The 13,356-nt window shown below is 44.2% G+C and overlaps 2 protein-coding genes across 2 annotated transcripts; both read left to right on the plus strand.

Annotated features, from left to right (window-relative positions):
- The first annotated feature begins 44 nt into the window (after positions 1-44).
- Positions 45-10,968, plus strand: mta2 (metastasis associated 1 family, member 2). Its single transcript, XM_077544961.1, has 18 exons — positions 45-379; positions 2,924-2,991; positions 4,218-4,311; positions 5,768-5,885; positions 6,018-6,081; positions 6,709-6,826; positions 6,889-6,991; positions 7,116-7,215; positions 7,300-7,488; positions 8,137-8,211; positions 8,300-8,358; positions 8,429-8,529; positions 8,608-8,747; positions 8,817-9,045; positions 9,116-9,205; positions 9,298-9,416; positions 9,490-9,632; positions 9,709-10,968. The coding sequence occupies exons 1-18, from the start codon at positions 352-354 to the stop codon at positions 9,863-9,865; spliced, it is 1,995 nt and encodes a 664-aa protein (XP_077401087.1). The 5' UTR covers positions 45-351; the 3' UTR covers positions 9,866-10,968.
- A 528-nt stretch (positions 10,969-11,496) lies between these two features.
- Positions 11,497-13,344, plus strand: cth1 (cysteine three histidine 1). Its single transcript, XM_077544739.1, has 2 exons — positions 11,497-11,744; positions 12,335-13,344. Exons 1-2 carry the CDS (start codon positions 11,736-11,738, stop codon positions 13,109-13,111), a joined length of 786 nt encoding a protein of 261 aa, XP_077400865.1. The 5' UTR covers positions 11,497-11,735; the 3' UTR covers positions 13,112-13,344.
- Positions 13,345-13,356: the final 12 nt, after the last annotated feature.

The raw sequence follows: 13,356 nt of genomic DNA on the forward strand, positions 1-13,356 counted from the left end.
CGAGTGGAAGTGAAAGAGAAGAAGAAGAAGAGTTGTAGGATGAAGCTACGCTGAGTGTAGGATGGGAGGAAGAGTGGAGGGAGAGACGTGTGAATGAGCGAGTGAGGGGGAGGAGGAGGAGAAGATTGTCGCGAGGGAGCGAATTCAAGACCAATGTTTTGGGGGAGCGTTTCGTGACGGAAACTTTCAACTTTTTTTTTTTTTTTTTTTTTTTTTAAACCGCAACTCACTCGGCTTGTTGTGCCCCGGAGCCGGCCGGCTTTGTCTCACGACGCGGGCGTCTATAAATGGACTAAAAACAGAGCCCCGCAGACGACCTCTCCTTATTACGCTGGAGCTCACTACTAAAGAATGGCGGCCAACATGTATCGAGTGGGAGGTAAGTTGTCTTATTTTCCTTTTTTTTTTTTTAACACCCCCCACCCCCACCTCTTCCCTCAAGCGTGGTTGTTCCTGCGGGCTGCTCGTTAGCTTAGCCACACGCTAGCTGTCTGTGAGCTAGCCGCTAATCCCAGCTAGCTCTTGCTAGGCTAACCGTGCGTACGTTTTATTTTCAATTCCAGTCAACTATTTAAGTCACATAGCGCAACTACAAGTTTAAACCCCGCTTTTGTGATAATAGTACAACCCAAGGGGTAGTTTTACACCCCCTAAATTGCGCATAAGTGCTGCAAAAGGTCAACTTTCAGATTCGTTTCGTTGTCCGCCAATAAAGTTATTGGGAAGCTCCTAGTCTTGCCCACTCGATTTATAACATTCAATTCGGCGTAGTAGCACAACAGTTTGTCGCACTTTTACTTAAAGGCAACATCGAGCCTGAAGTGGACTCTTTGCACACGATGCTAGTTAGCATTAGCTTTGCGTTGAGAATGCCTGGTAGCCAAACCAGATCAGAAGTTAGTTTTTTTTTGGAGGGGGCAGAGGGTTTTGTTTACACATGACTGTCGTTTTTCATTAAAAACAAACAAAAACAAGAAAGACTGAATAGTGAAAATCTATGAGTATAGTAATCGATGTCACCCTGTAGATGCGACCAGATGGTGGCAAAGCACTAGTTTTGTCAACATGAAACTCCTAACAGATTTCAACATAGTTCATCAGTACCAAGGTGAATTCGGTAATGCCGAAATGAGAAAATGCAGCCTTCACTGTAGTTAAAACAACTTTTTGCTTTAGTGGACTGTTGGTTATCCATCTCACAGTTAGAACTGCCTGGTAAGAAGAAATGCCTTGACATAGACCAAGCATATTTTTGCCTTGATTCGAGATATTTCATCTTGGTTGGGTTTTAGATTATATTAGGGCACGATCGATCAGGATTTTTCTGAGGCACATGCAAATTACAATATTGGGCAGAATAAAATTCCAATAACTGATCAATTGGCTTATTGATTAAAGATATATGAAAAGTGCTAAATAACTTATTTTTGGGTCCCTTGTTGCATAAAACAATAAAGAAGTTAATTACAGGCAGAACATTTGACTGTTTTACAATAGAATGTCCTTTAGTATTTAACTTTGTATAGTAAAGAAAACAATTGGCAAAAAATAGCAGATTTTTTTAAATGATTTTTTAATTTTGTTTATTTATTTGTTTCTTTTGGGGGTTAGGGTTTAAATGTCAATGTTGGGGCACTTTCACCCAAATTTAATCTAAAGTGGGCCAGACCACTATATCTATGATCTAATAAGCTACTAATAACGGCAGTTTAATAACAACTGTTTTTTGTTGTTGTTGTTGGCTTTACAGCAAATAATTACACTCTGAAAATATTCCTATTATTTTATTGCTGAGTAATCTGAAATTTTCGTCACAAAAATGAGTGATTTTGCTTTGTTTTATTTTTCTGCATCAAATCCTAACTATTGGTCCAATTTCAGAATGTCCTTTAAGGGTGTTTTCAGACCAGCACTGTTTGATCCGCTTTAAACGGACCAGAGTTTGTTTCCCACACTGATCCGGACCTTTAGTGCAGGTCTAAGTCGTCGTCGTTGTCCCCTCCAGTGGAAAAAGAACAACAGTTAATTTTGGTGAAAAACACTAGTTTGTGCATTCTATCCTAATCCTCTACAGTCTGTGACTATCTCTGTTTTGTTATAGAAATGGAATGCAATTAAGCACTTTATGGTGATGGCAATAGTATTTATGTATTTTTATGTATTATGCTTTTACTCTCTCCTCTCCTTCTCACTTTGGACACCTTTCTGCCAATGGGACAAAGGATGCAAATTTGTCAAATGGCTATAATCCCATACATATTTTATTTTTATTTGTAAATGTTCATTAATATGTTCTGTCCCATTTAAAAAAATAAATAAATAAATAAATGAAATGAAAGGACCAGATTGGACCCCCTGGCTGGCTGGTCCTGGCACGCGAGCCATATGTTTGACACACTGTTACGTTATTTAAAAATAATAATAATAATAATACTCTTACCCTTACAACTAAGGTTGATTGCAATATTTTTTGGGGGATTCATACTAGCATTATCGTGTCAAGGACAGTGCTTGTCATTGAAATGCAATATCTGGAGAGCATTGCAGAATCTTAATTTTCTGTGCTTCCGTCTGTGTAAGTGTCTGTTGGTATTCCAATTTTCTTCTTGTAGATAGGACAGCCACGTGCAAATTAGCGAGTGTGCCTTCTGGGCATCTCTGAATGGGGGTGGGTTTCATAATTTTCCCTCCGCTTCAGACGTCTCGAACACAACACACACCTCATTGAAACACCCTTGTATATATGCAGCACATCGTGGTGACGTTTGAAAGCATCCCTCGTCGCCACCTGATTTGTGGTGCCATTTAATTTTGTCGGCGTTCGCGTGGACTGTATGGAAGCTTGCCAGCTCGCCATGGCAACAGTGTGGATGCAATTCAACGCTCGTCGATGTAATCTCTTGTTGGGTTTTTCTCCTTCCAGATTACGTGTACTTCGAGAACTCCTCTAGCAACCCGTACCTGATCCGCAGGATAGAAGAACTCAACAAGGTGCGCCGTTCTCACCCCCTCCCCCACGTGGTTTGACCTCGTGGCAACGCAGATCGCTCTCTTGTGTGTCGTAGTGACCCAACGCTGGCACAGGAGCTTCCTTATGTAACACCCTAACGGCAGCAGCAGATTTTTAGCCAGTCAAAGATGAAGGAGCATCCTTTATGTAACACTCTTACACTGGAGTGCCTAATGGATGCTTTTTGCTTGGCCATGGTGCAATATGGACGGCAGAATCACACAAGCTTTTATTGGGCCAAGGCACACATTTTACACATCACCGAACAAAAACGTCGCCCAAAAATGTGATCAGTGAAATCATTTCAGTTTGCTCACAAATTTATCGTATGAATTGCAACATGTGGATACGCAGGTTAATTGTCCTTCATCCCATCTAGTGGAAGAACATTTAATCCTTCTGCCTGTCACACCACACGTCACTTGCCTAAATAGATAAACATAGACACATTTGTAATATAATATAGTTCATTAATATAGCTAAGACTAGCCACAATTTGAAACACATTTGCTTCCGAGGGTCAGTTCTAAAATAAAAGCTAAGGCACATTTCTTTTTTTAAATTGACCGTGGTGATGAATTGTGCAATAGCCTATGAACAACATCCGGCTGCCTTGACTCTCGCGCCCCACTAACGGCTGCGTTCACCGTGAGAGGTGGCCGAACGTGCACGGAAGGGCCATAGGTGAGACGGTTATCTCTGTGTTGCTGCGCCCCGTGCCTTAGATAATCTGTCAAAATATGTCTTTATGCGAAAGCGACCCATGGTGCAAAAAAAGAAAAAGGGTGAGCGCCAAATAATTGCCCAAGAGAGCTATGCTAAAGTAGCTAGCTGAGCTCAGTGTTCTTCCCGTGCCTCCGTGTGTTTTATCCGGGTTCTCCGGTTTCCTCCCACATTCTGAAAAACATGCATGATAGGTTAATTGAACACTCTGAATTGTCCCTAGGTGTGATTGTGAGTGTGAATAGTTGCTCGTTTGTGTGTGCCCTGCGATTGGTCGGCATCCAGTTCAGGCTGAACCCTCGCCTATTGCCCGAAGACTGCTTGGGATTGGCTCCGGCACATTGCTGTGATTAGGAAATAAAAACTGTACAAAAGAATAATAAATAAATAAATTAGCTTGGCATTCGCTACAGTTTGAATACACTTACTAAAAAAAAGTTTTCTTGTGCGATGGCTGATGGGCACGTTTTTGTGTTTTGTGCAGACGGCCAATGGGAACGTGGAAGCAAAGGTGGTTTGTCTCTTCAGGAGACGAGACATCTCAGGCAACCTCAACACTCTCGCCGATAGCAATGCAAGTAAGTGACACACATCACTACAAAGCTCCCCACCCAAAGCCCCCACATATATATATTTATAACTACCTATATTGAAAGTTAAAACCCATATTTATACCCCAAACTATAATGCCAGAACACTTGACCCTGAACCTTACCACCTATTTTATGGCATTTGTGACTGAGCGAGGGGTCCCCTCCATGTCCTCAAATAGCTCCATGACACGATTGCCCAAAAATGCTGAGTTTGGTTGGAAAATCCACTTCAACCTGAATACAACACATTGATCTTTTTGAAAATCGGATGATGGCTTCCGTAGAAATTCAGAAAATCTGGTCCAAAAATGCCTTCAAATTGGAGTGAAACATTTAACTTTATAATTTCTTATTATCCGCGAGCCTTTCGTTTGACCTGCTTCTCAGGGAAAGCCCTACTCTTCTTTTGTTCCGTGTGCGATATAAGGAGCTAGGCCCGGCGCCGCTTATGACATGCAGCTCACTGGAGTCTGATCACATTCACTCATTAGCAAGCCCTCCCTCCCTCCCTACTGGATGCACTGCCTCAGACAAAGACATGCCCACCTCAAAAAATCGAGGCGCTGCAGTTAGCCCACCGTGTACTGTATGCCGGTCACATGAGGACACTGTCGACAAAATCCGTCCGAAAATTCCCAAAAATGGGATCCTCATTTGGGTCCATCGTGCCAGTCAGGGTGCCCGTCCATAAGAAATGATCATAATATTGCTTCCCATGTGCGCCTCCCCACAGAACAAAAGGCCCTTCATGTGTCCCCCCCAGTGTCGTGGCACCTAACGTGTTAACCCTGCATAGTGTGTGTTTTCTTTAAGCGGAGAAAAAAAAAAACACTGCCCCCCCCCTTCTCAAGATGGTGCGTGTTGCTCTATGTGTGTGTGTCGCAACTTGGGATACATGTTGGGGGGTAAAGGGGGGATGGGCGCCTCAGGTTTGGTACACAGGGTTTCCTACATTGTTTAGCAGGGACTAGCCGGACAGGGGGGGTGTGTGGGGGGGAGAGGGTTGAGAGGTTAACAGAAAAGGGGTGTAGCCGAAGGTTGCATCCCTCCCCCAATGTGTTTGCGCGCGGCCTCGCTGGCTCACTTGCCCTTCACTGACAGGGTTTCCTGTGGCAGAGCGCAGGGGCGGAGTCCTTCCAGAGATGGAGCGATAATGGTGCCGCCCCCTTCGGCTTGCAACAAATTGCTCGGGCCGCCTGGAAATTAGGAATGCGTAAATCGCGTCGCCAAATGAACACGTGCGTGATTGTGTCTCTAAAAGATGCACTGCAGAGGTGTTAAAAGTACTCACGCACACATTAAGTGCATATACTGTGCAGGAAAAAGACTCATAAACACGACGCCTTTCGGAAATATAAAAAGGTACAAAGCTTGAAATGGATTTTTACCGCCACTGTTGCTCAAAAGTAATTTCGCAATCGTATTTGTCGTATTCTTGCAGGGGAATTCGAGGAGGAGTCCAAGCAGCCGGCGCTGGCCGAACCACAGAAGCACCAGCTCAAACACAGAGAACTCTTCCTCTCGCGACAGTTTGAATCTCTGCCCGCCACTCACATCAGGTAACGCGCGCTACTGCATTTTCGACTCATTCATGCGATTCCAGTGAAACCTTCGCTTGACTCGCCACCAATAAGCAAAATAATGTATAATTGTTTGCACGTGTTCAGTTGTGCTACTCACTGTCTCCCTAGGGGGAAATGTAATGTCACCCTACTCAATGAAACAGATGTCTTGGCGGGATACTTAGAGAAAGAGGTAAGAGGTTCGAGTTCTTTGGATTCATTTCACACCTCAAATATCTGTTTTTGTTTTTAACAGAGAAATCATCAGTTTTTCTGCTATTTAAATAACTCACCAAATTGTATAATGTAGCACTTCGCATTGCTATTACTAATGGGTTAGACTTGTGCAAAAATAAAGGCAAATAAACCATGAAATAATATAACATGTCGTCGCTGCTTTGTATAAAAAAAAAAACCCACACATTTCCCCCCAATTTTTTAATGTATTTTTATGTTGCAGACATCCCAAAAACCTAAAAAAAAATATATATTTTTTAAAAATGGACATAAGTGTTATTCACATAGCAGTGATAATATTAGAGGTGTTAACTGACTAAACACTAAATATTCATATAACTTCACAAAATTCAATCAAACAAGTGTGGCATAAACATCAAATTATAAGTCAGATTGCAACAATAATGCAAATAAATGTGTGGCTTTATAACTTCAACATTTCATGTTTCATAAAGCAATGATATTTAAACGTTGTAGGATGCACTTCTTCGACACTGAACTTGTATCGACTGTAAAAAGCGTCCTTGAGAGAATAAATAAAAACAATATAATCTCATTTTTCATTGCTCACCAATCTCCTCAGGACTGCTTCTTCTACTCATTGGTGTTCGACCCGGTCCAAAAGACCCTTTTGGCCGACCAGGGAGAGATCCGGGTGGGCTCCAAGTACCAGGCCGATGTCCCTGAAAAGCTAGTAGAGGGTGAGTAGCGAAATGCAACCGCACCCCTGTCCTCAGCTGACACCCGTGCCGCTTCGTCTCAGGTGAATTGGACGACCGGATCCAGGAGAAGCTGGAGACCAAGGTGTGGGACCCCGACAACCAACTCAAAGACCCCCAGATTGACCAGTTCCTGGTGGTAGCAAGGTAACAACCCGTCCACTAATCCCCCCCCATCCGAAGATCTTAGCAAAAATCCATTCAGCAGTAATGAAAGTGCGGTTACTTTTATGAAGACTTGATAAAGCTTTACCGTGCACTTTTTTCACAGAGCTGTCGGGACGTTCGCTCGAGCCCTGGACTGCAGCAGCTCCATCCGCCAGCCCAGCCTGCACATGAGCGCGGCGGCAGCCTCGCGAGACATCACGCTGGTGAGAACAGACGTCCACTCGCGGTCTTCAATAACCCAACGAGCCGGTCGGCCCGCCTCACTCTTGTGCGTCTTCTGCGTGCAGTTTCATGCCATGGACACGCTGCAAAAGAACAATTACGACCTGGCCAAAGCCATGTCCACCCTGGTGCCCCAGGGGGGTCCCGTGCTCTGTCGCGACGAGATGGAGGAGTGGAGCGCCTCTGAGGCCATGTTGTTTGAAGAAGCGCTGGAGAAATACGGCAAAGACTTCAATGACATCCGTCAGGACTTTGTAAGCAGATGGGCAAGAGGGAGAAAATTATGAGGAATTTTGAAAAATAATTATTAGGGGTGTGCCAAAAAAATCGATTCTCATAAGAATCGCGATTCTCATTTAGTACGATTCAGCATAGATTTTAAATGTCCCAAAATCGATTTTATTTAAATTATTTTATACTGTCTTCCCTTTGTGTGCGCCTTTATTGGTAGCGCTGTTCATGTTGTACCTGATTTGGCCACTTAGGGCCAGTGTGGTTCCACGTGGGCTGATACACTGTTAAGTTGTAGCCATATTAGCGAATAGAAGGAAAAAGTCACGATCAAGTTATTCCAATACATGTTTTTGTTTTTTTTGCAGCGTGGAGCCGTTCTTTTGTGTGATAAAAGTGCCGCGAGTAGAGCACTAATTAGCATTAGCGAGTCAGACTGGAATAGATCATTACGATTCCTTGAACATCTATAAATTGAAGCAAAAATCATTGTCAAGCATATATCATTTTTAAGCAAAAATCGTTTCTTATCGAAAATCGATTCTGAATCGCATCGCAGATCCAAAAATCTGAATCGAATCGTGAGACTTTCAAAGATTCCCACCTCTAATAATTATGATTTTTATTTTATTTTTTTATCATTGAGGTTTAATGTTATTTTTTCCGTGCAGCTCCCTTGGAAGTCTTTAGCCAGTGTGGTCCAGTTTTACTACATGTGGAAGACTACAGACCGCTACATCCAGCAGGTAAACACCCTTTTGCAATTTTTTTTGTAGCTATACTATGGCCACGTGTTTTTCCCCCACGTTGATCTCTGGTAATCTTCCTCTCCAGAAAAGACTAAAAGCAGCAGAAGCGGACAGTAAGCTGAAGCAGGTCTACATCCCCACCTAGTGAGTATTACATGTCACTGCAACATCACCGGAGAAATCCTCCAAGTAACTTTTGTTAACTTGCAAACAGCACCAAACCCAACCCCAATCAGATCATGGTGCCAGGCAGCAAGCCTGGCATGAACGGGGCCGCTGGCTTCCAGAAAGGACTCAACTGCGAGAGTTGTCACAGTAAGTAGCTAAATAAGGTCTAACATTTGCGTCTTTTGTTACTGAGTTTCAATTAATAGCTGTGCGGTTTCAATCTAGCGGCTCAGTCGCCTCAATGGTATGCCTGGGGGCCCCCCAACATGCAATGCCGACTATGCGCCTCCTGCTGGATCTACTGGAAAAAGTACGGCGGCCTGAAGACCCCAACGCAACTGGAGGGCGCAGCAAGAACCGGCTCTGTACGTCCTGTTCTTCAGTTTCTCGGAACATGCGTGGATCTTTGGTTTAATTGTCTTCGTCAACTTCAGGAATCGGGGCCTCGAGGCCACATGACCCGCCAGGAGGTCCAGGGCCTGTCGCCGTTCACTCGCAACGAGGGCCGCGCCAAGTTGCTGGCCAAGAACCGCCAGACGTTCATCCTGCAGACCACCAAGCTGACCCGCGTGGCCCGGCGCGTCTGCCAGGACATCCTGCAGCCTCGGCGGGCGGCGCGTCGCCCGTACGCCTCAATCAACGCCAACGCCGTCAAGGCCGAGTGTACGTACACGCGCCGCCTGTCCGTCAAGCTCGAAGTTTCCGGGCCCACATTTGACTGTGCTCTCCTCAGGTATGATCCGGTTGCCCAAAGCGACAAAAACTCCTGTGAAGACCAAGCTGGTGCCCCGACCGTCGCTGGCCAACATCGTGAAGGACTTGGGTAAGAGTGTCTGGCATAGCTGGCCTTAAAATAAAATCTCCTCATTTGATGTATTTATTTATTTATTTATTTATCTTCCATGTTCTGCGCAGCCATCTCTGCTCCTCTCAAGCTGAAGGCATCCAGGGGACCCCCGACGCCCATCAACAGGAACCAGGCCAGCCAGCCTCGCGCGGGCCAAGGCCTGCTGGGAAAGAGGGGCTTCGACAGCGTGAGTGTCCTGGCGCGGTCTACGCCGATGTTGCCGAAATTCCACTAAAAAAACGCCGCTTTGCTTCGGACAGGCCACGGGAATGCCCTTCTCGGCCAACGGGAGGTCGTACACTTCAGGCATGAGGACCACCTCGCAGTCTGTCATCAAGCGTCAGAAGGTCAGCCAGGGAGAAGCCCCCAACCCTGTTGTGTTCGTGGCCACCAAGGACACCAGGTACTGTGGATCCGGAATGTATTTTCAACATTTCATATTCCACCGTGAGTTCTTGACAAATGTGTTTTTCACGCAGGGCTCTAAGGAAACATCTGACTCAATCCGAGATGCGCCGGGCCGCTCGGAAACCTCACCTTCCGGTCCGAATCAAGCTGCCGCCGCCACCCCCTCGCCCCCTGACCATGCCCCTGCTCCCCTCTAGCACCAGCGAGCCCATCGTCCTTGAGGACTGAATTAGGCCGGGGGGGGCTTCTTTTAACAGTACGGGGTCTGTGTCCGTCGTATCTGTCGTCTTTTATTTCCCATTTCTTTTTAAGTTCTCTGTTGTCCCCCAACAAGGATTTTTTTAACCAATATTCACACAAGAGCTCAGGCTTTGTATGATTTTATTCCAGGTCCTGAACAATTTTTTTAACGCCGTCGGCTTTCAAATGTGTAATTTAAGTACGAGATATTTTCTTTCCTCCTTCCTGAAACATTTTCGGACGATAAAGCACACCACGTGTGAATGTGTGCGTCGTTGCTGTATGTGCCCAAAATGGAGGAGTGAAGTTTTAAATAGTTCAAACTTTAACTGATGTTTTGCAACTTGACCATTTTTTATTACCCTCACAAAAACAAGGCAAGCACAAAACAAATGACAACAAATTATTCGCTATTTAAAATGATTCCCAAAACCGAAAGCCAAATATCCCAAGAATTGCATATACTCCTATTTTTATCCCGTAAAATCATGAAGCTCAACTGTATAATTACATAGGCTTGTTTTGTGCTTGCTTGAGCAGTAGTGTTGCCAATATATTGATCAGGACCCTCAACTCTCATTGACGTTTCTATTTTAACACCCACAATGCATTTTTAAGAAAACAAATTGGATCATCATAATTCCTGAGTTGCACAGCACTTGGATGGAATGTTTTTTTACAAGCAAGTTTGGTCCAAATGTGGGATTTAGCTTTCTCTTTAAAAATAAAATAAAATAAATAGAAGTATTTGTAGCAAATACTAGTCTGTGTAAAGAAAAGAAAAGTGGATAACTGCATTATTGGAAATGTTTTATTTTTTTTCCCCACAAACTGAAGTGCATCACTGAGCTCCGTTATGGAAAATGCAGGGGAAACATGGCTCTGCTTCATTGGGTAGGTGGGCCGATCATGTGAACATTCAAAAAAATGGGGGGCTGGGTACTGACTTTTTATATGGGCAGCCGGAGACAAATGCAACAAACTTTTTTTTCTTCTCAAGTTTATTTTTTATTTTTATTCCAGTGTCTCTGTATCCTGTAATGTCTCTTGATAAGAAAAGAAATAAAGTTTTTTTTTTTCTTTGTGGTCAAGCAGTTCTAGATTTTTTTTCCTGTACTACAGGGCAGTTGAACCTGTTAAGAGACCCTAAAAGTGGTGATGATTGCCTTCATCCCTTTTTGCCTTCATTCTTTTTATACATCCTTGTTTCCGCATTCCTCCTTTATTGTTATTTCCTTCCTCGATTTAAAAACTATACCAACTTTTGGCCAACCCTGTGCATTCTGAAACACTTCAGTGACATTCACGCAGGCACGGCTCCGTTTAATTTTATTTTTTATTTTTTATCCCTGGGCTAAATACATACATATGGGGGCTGAGGAAATAATGTATAAATATATTTTAGAATATTTAATAAAATGCAGCATTCTGACCAATCTCCCCAAAAAGAGCACTATGCGATTAAAAAAAGAATAAAAAATATTAATAATAATAAAATAATGAGTGAGTCACTAGTAAAAAGAAAGAAAGAAAAATTCAAATTAAAAATTGGACCGCAAATCGTCTACCAGGTGTGTTGCTCCACCTCCACCACGTGACCCTCGCGCACACCAGAGCCTAATTATGACAACCGGTCCGGGCCATTTATTTGGGTTTTCCAAAACCGAGCAGAGTTTATCTTTTTCTCGCTCTGTAACAGAAGAAAGTTGACATTTTTCGTGTCCCGGCCAGCCTCACTTGTGTAGACCACGCCATTTTGTTTTGAAAGATCCTTCTATGTCTCCTGTGCCTAATTAATATCGGGGTCACATCACCAATCAAGAGCAAGTCAAGTTGCCAAACATCTACGCACGCAGCAATGATTGAGGTAAGTCATTCCAAAACTCTTTTTTTTTTTAAATTCAGTAAAATTGGTTAATTTGTTGGTGCAGTGGTTTGGAATCATTGATAAATTGACATTTCTTTTCCTTTTTTTCCCCCCTTTTTACTGGCTTGCTACATCAGCTAATAAAATTAAACTTCAAAGAAATGTGTCTTGAAATTAATTGGATTATCTTAAAAACAGCAGCTGAAAAATACACCTATATTGATATATTTCACTATGGCAACATTTTCAACACGTCCATGTTGAGTCCGAACATTAATGAAAGTTTCAAAGGCTTGAATTTTGCTGACCAGTGTGCGCGTCTTGGCCACCAGGGCGCAGTATAGTCCATTCATGAAGTAGAGTTTCACAGCTGAGTAATATCTGCAGTAACGGTCGTTTTTCACAGAGGATAAAGTATGTGAGAAGTGTATGTCTGCATGCGTTGCTGACATTTGTGTTCAAATAAAAGTTGCCTAAACATTTAGAACTACAGTGATATTGATGCTAGTTTCGTTAGCCCAGCTATGGCATTCTGTTTTGTGTGTTAGCGTAAAGCTAGCCCACCTGACCTTTGACCATTTGTTTCGCAGGCAAGCGGTGGCTTGCTCGTTCCTGATTACCATGATGAGGAGCTGGTAGTCAAAGAGAGGAAGAGTGTTAAAGGTGATGATGCCGGCCTTTCCCTGGTTGATGCCCTCTTGCCCGTCTTGGACCCCCCCTTGACCCAACTCCCGTGCTCCACCCGTTACAAGACAGAGCTGTGCGTCCGCTACGCCTCCACGGGTTGCTGCAAATACGCAGAGAGCTGCACTTTCGCCCACGGCTTGCGTGACCTCCACGTGCCCTTTCGCCACCCCAAATACAAGACGGAGCTGTGCCGCAGCTACCATGAGGCGGGCTATTGCTACTACGGCAGCCGCTGCCTCTTCGTCCACGGTGCCACCGAGCAGCGTCCCGTGCCGCGGCGCGTCCGCCGCACTGTTCCCTGCCGCACATACAGCAATTTCGGCTTCTGCCCCTACGGCACGCGCTGCAACTTCCTGCATGCGGAGGTGATGAACAAGCCCCAGATAGGAGTCTGCAACACCTTCACCTCTTTTGGCTTCTGTGTGTTCGGCACGCGATGCCGCTTCCGGCACGTCATCCCCATTGGGGCGCGAAGCGTCGAGCCCGGCCCGAGTAGTGCGGGCCCGGTGTCGCCCACGTTGGAGTCCCCGTCAGAGTCGCCCGCCACCTCCCCCCAAGCCCACAACGCCTTCACCTTCTCCAGCCAGCACCTTGGTGACCTGCTGATGCATCTGGCCTTGCATCTGCAGCAGGTGGAGAGCAACAAGGCCTGTGACGAGTGGGAACAATATCAGTCCTGAATACACACAAAAATATACTTTTTTCTTATTTTTTTTAAGTTTCAAAATTTTAAAACTATTTTTTAAGACATTATTTTTTTAAAGTTGGTTATGTGTTTTTTTTTTTTTAGAAATGAATCTAGTAGTTGGACTGTCGTACTGAATTACAGTGACTAAGTGTAATTTAATTTTTACCTGTTGTACATACTGGGAGGAATGTATGACTTGATGCAAATAAAATCAATTTATTTTAATGGTCTACTTTT

This window comes from Vanacampus margaritifer, chromosome 15 (assembly GCF_051991255.1).
Source record: "Vanacampus margaritifer isolate UIUO_Vmar chromosome 15, RoL_Vmar_1.0, whole genome shotgun sequence".
Lineage (NCBI taxonomy): Eukaryota > Metazoa > Chordata > Actinopteri > Syngnathiformes > Syngnathidae > Vanacampus > Vanacampus margaritifer.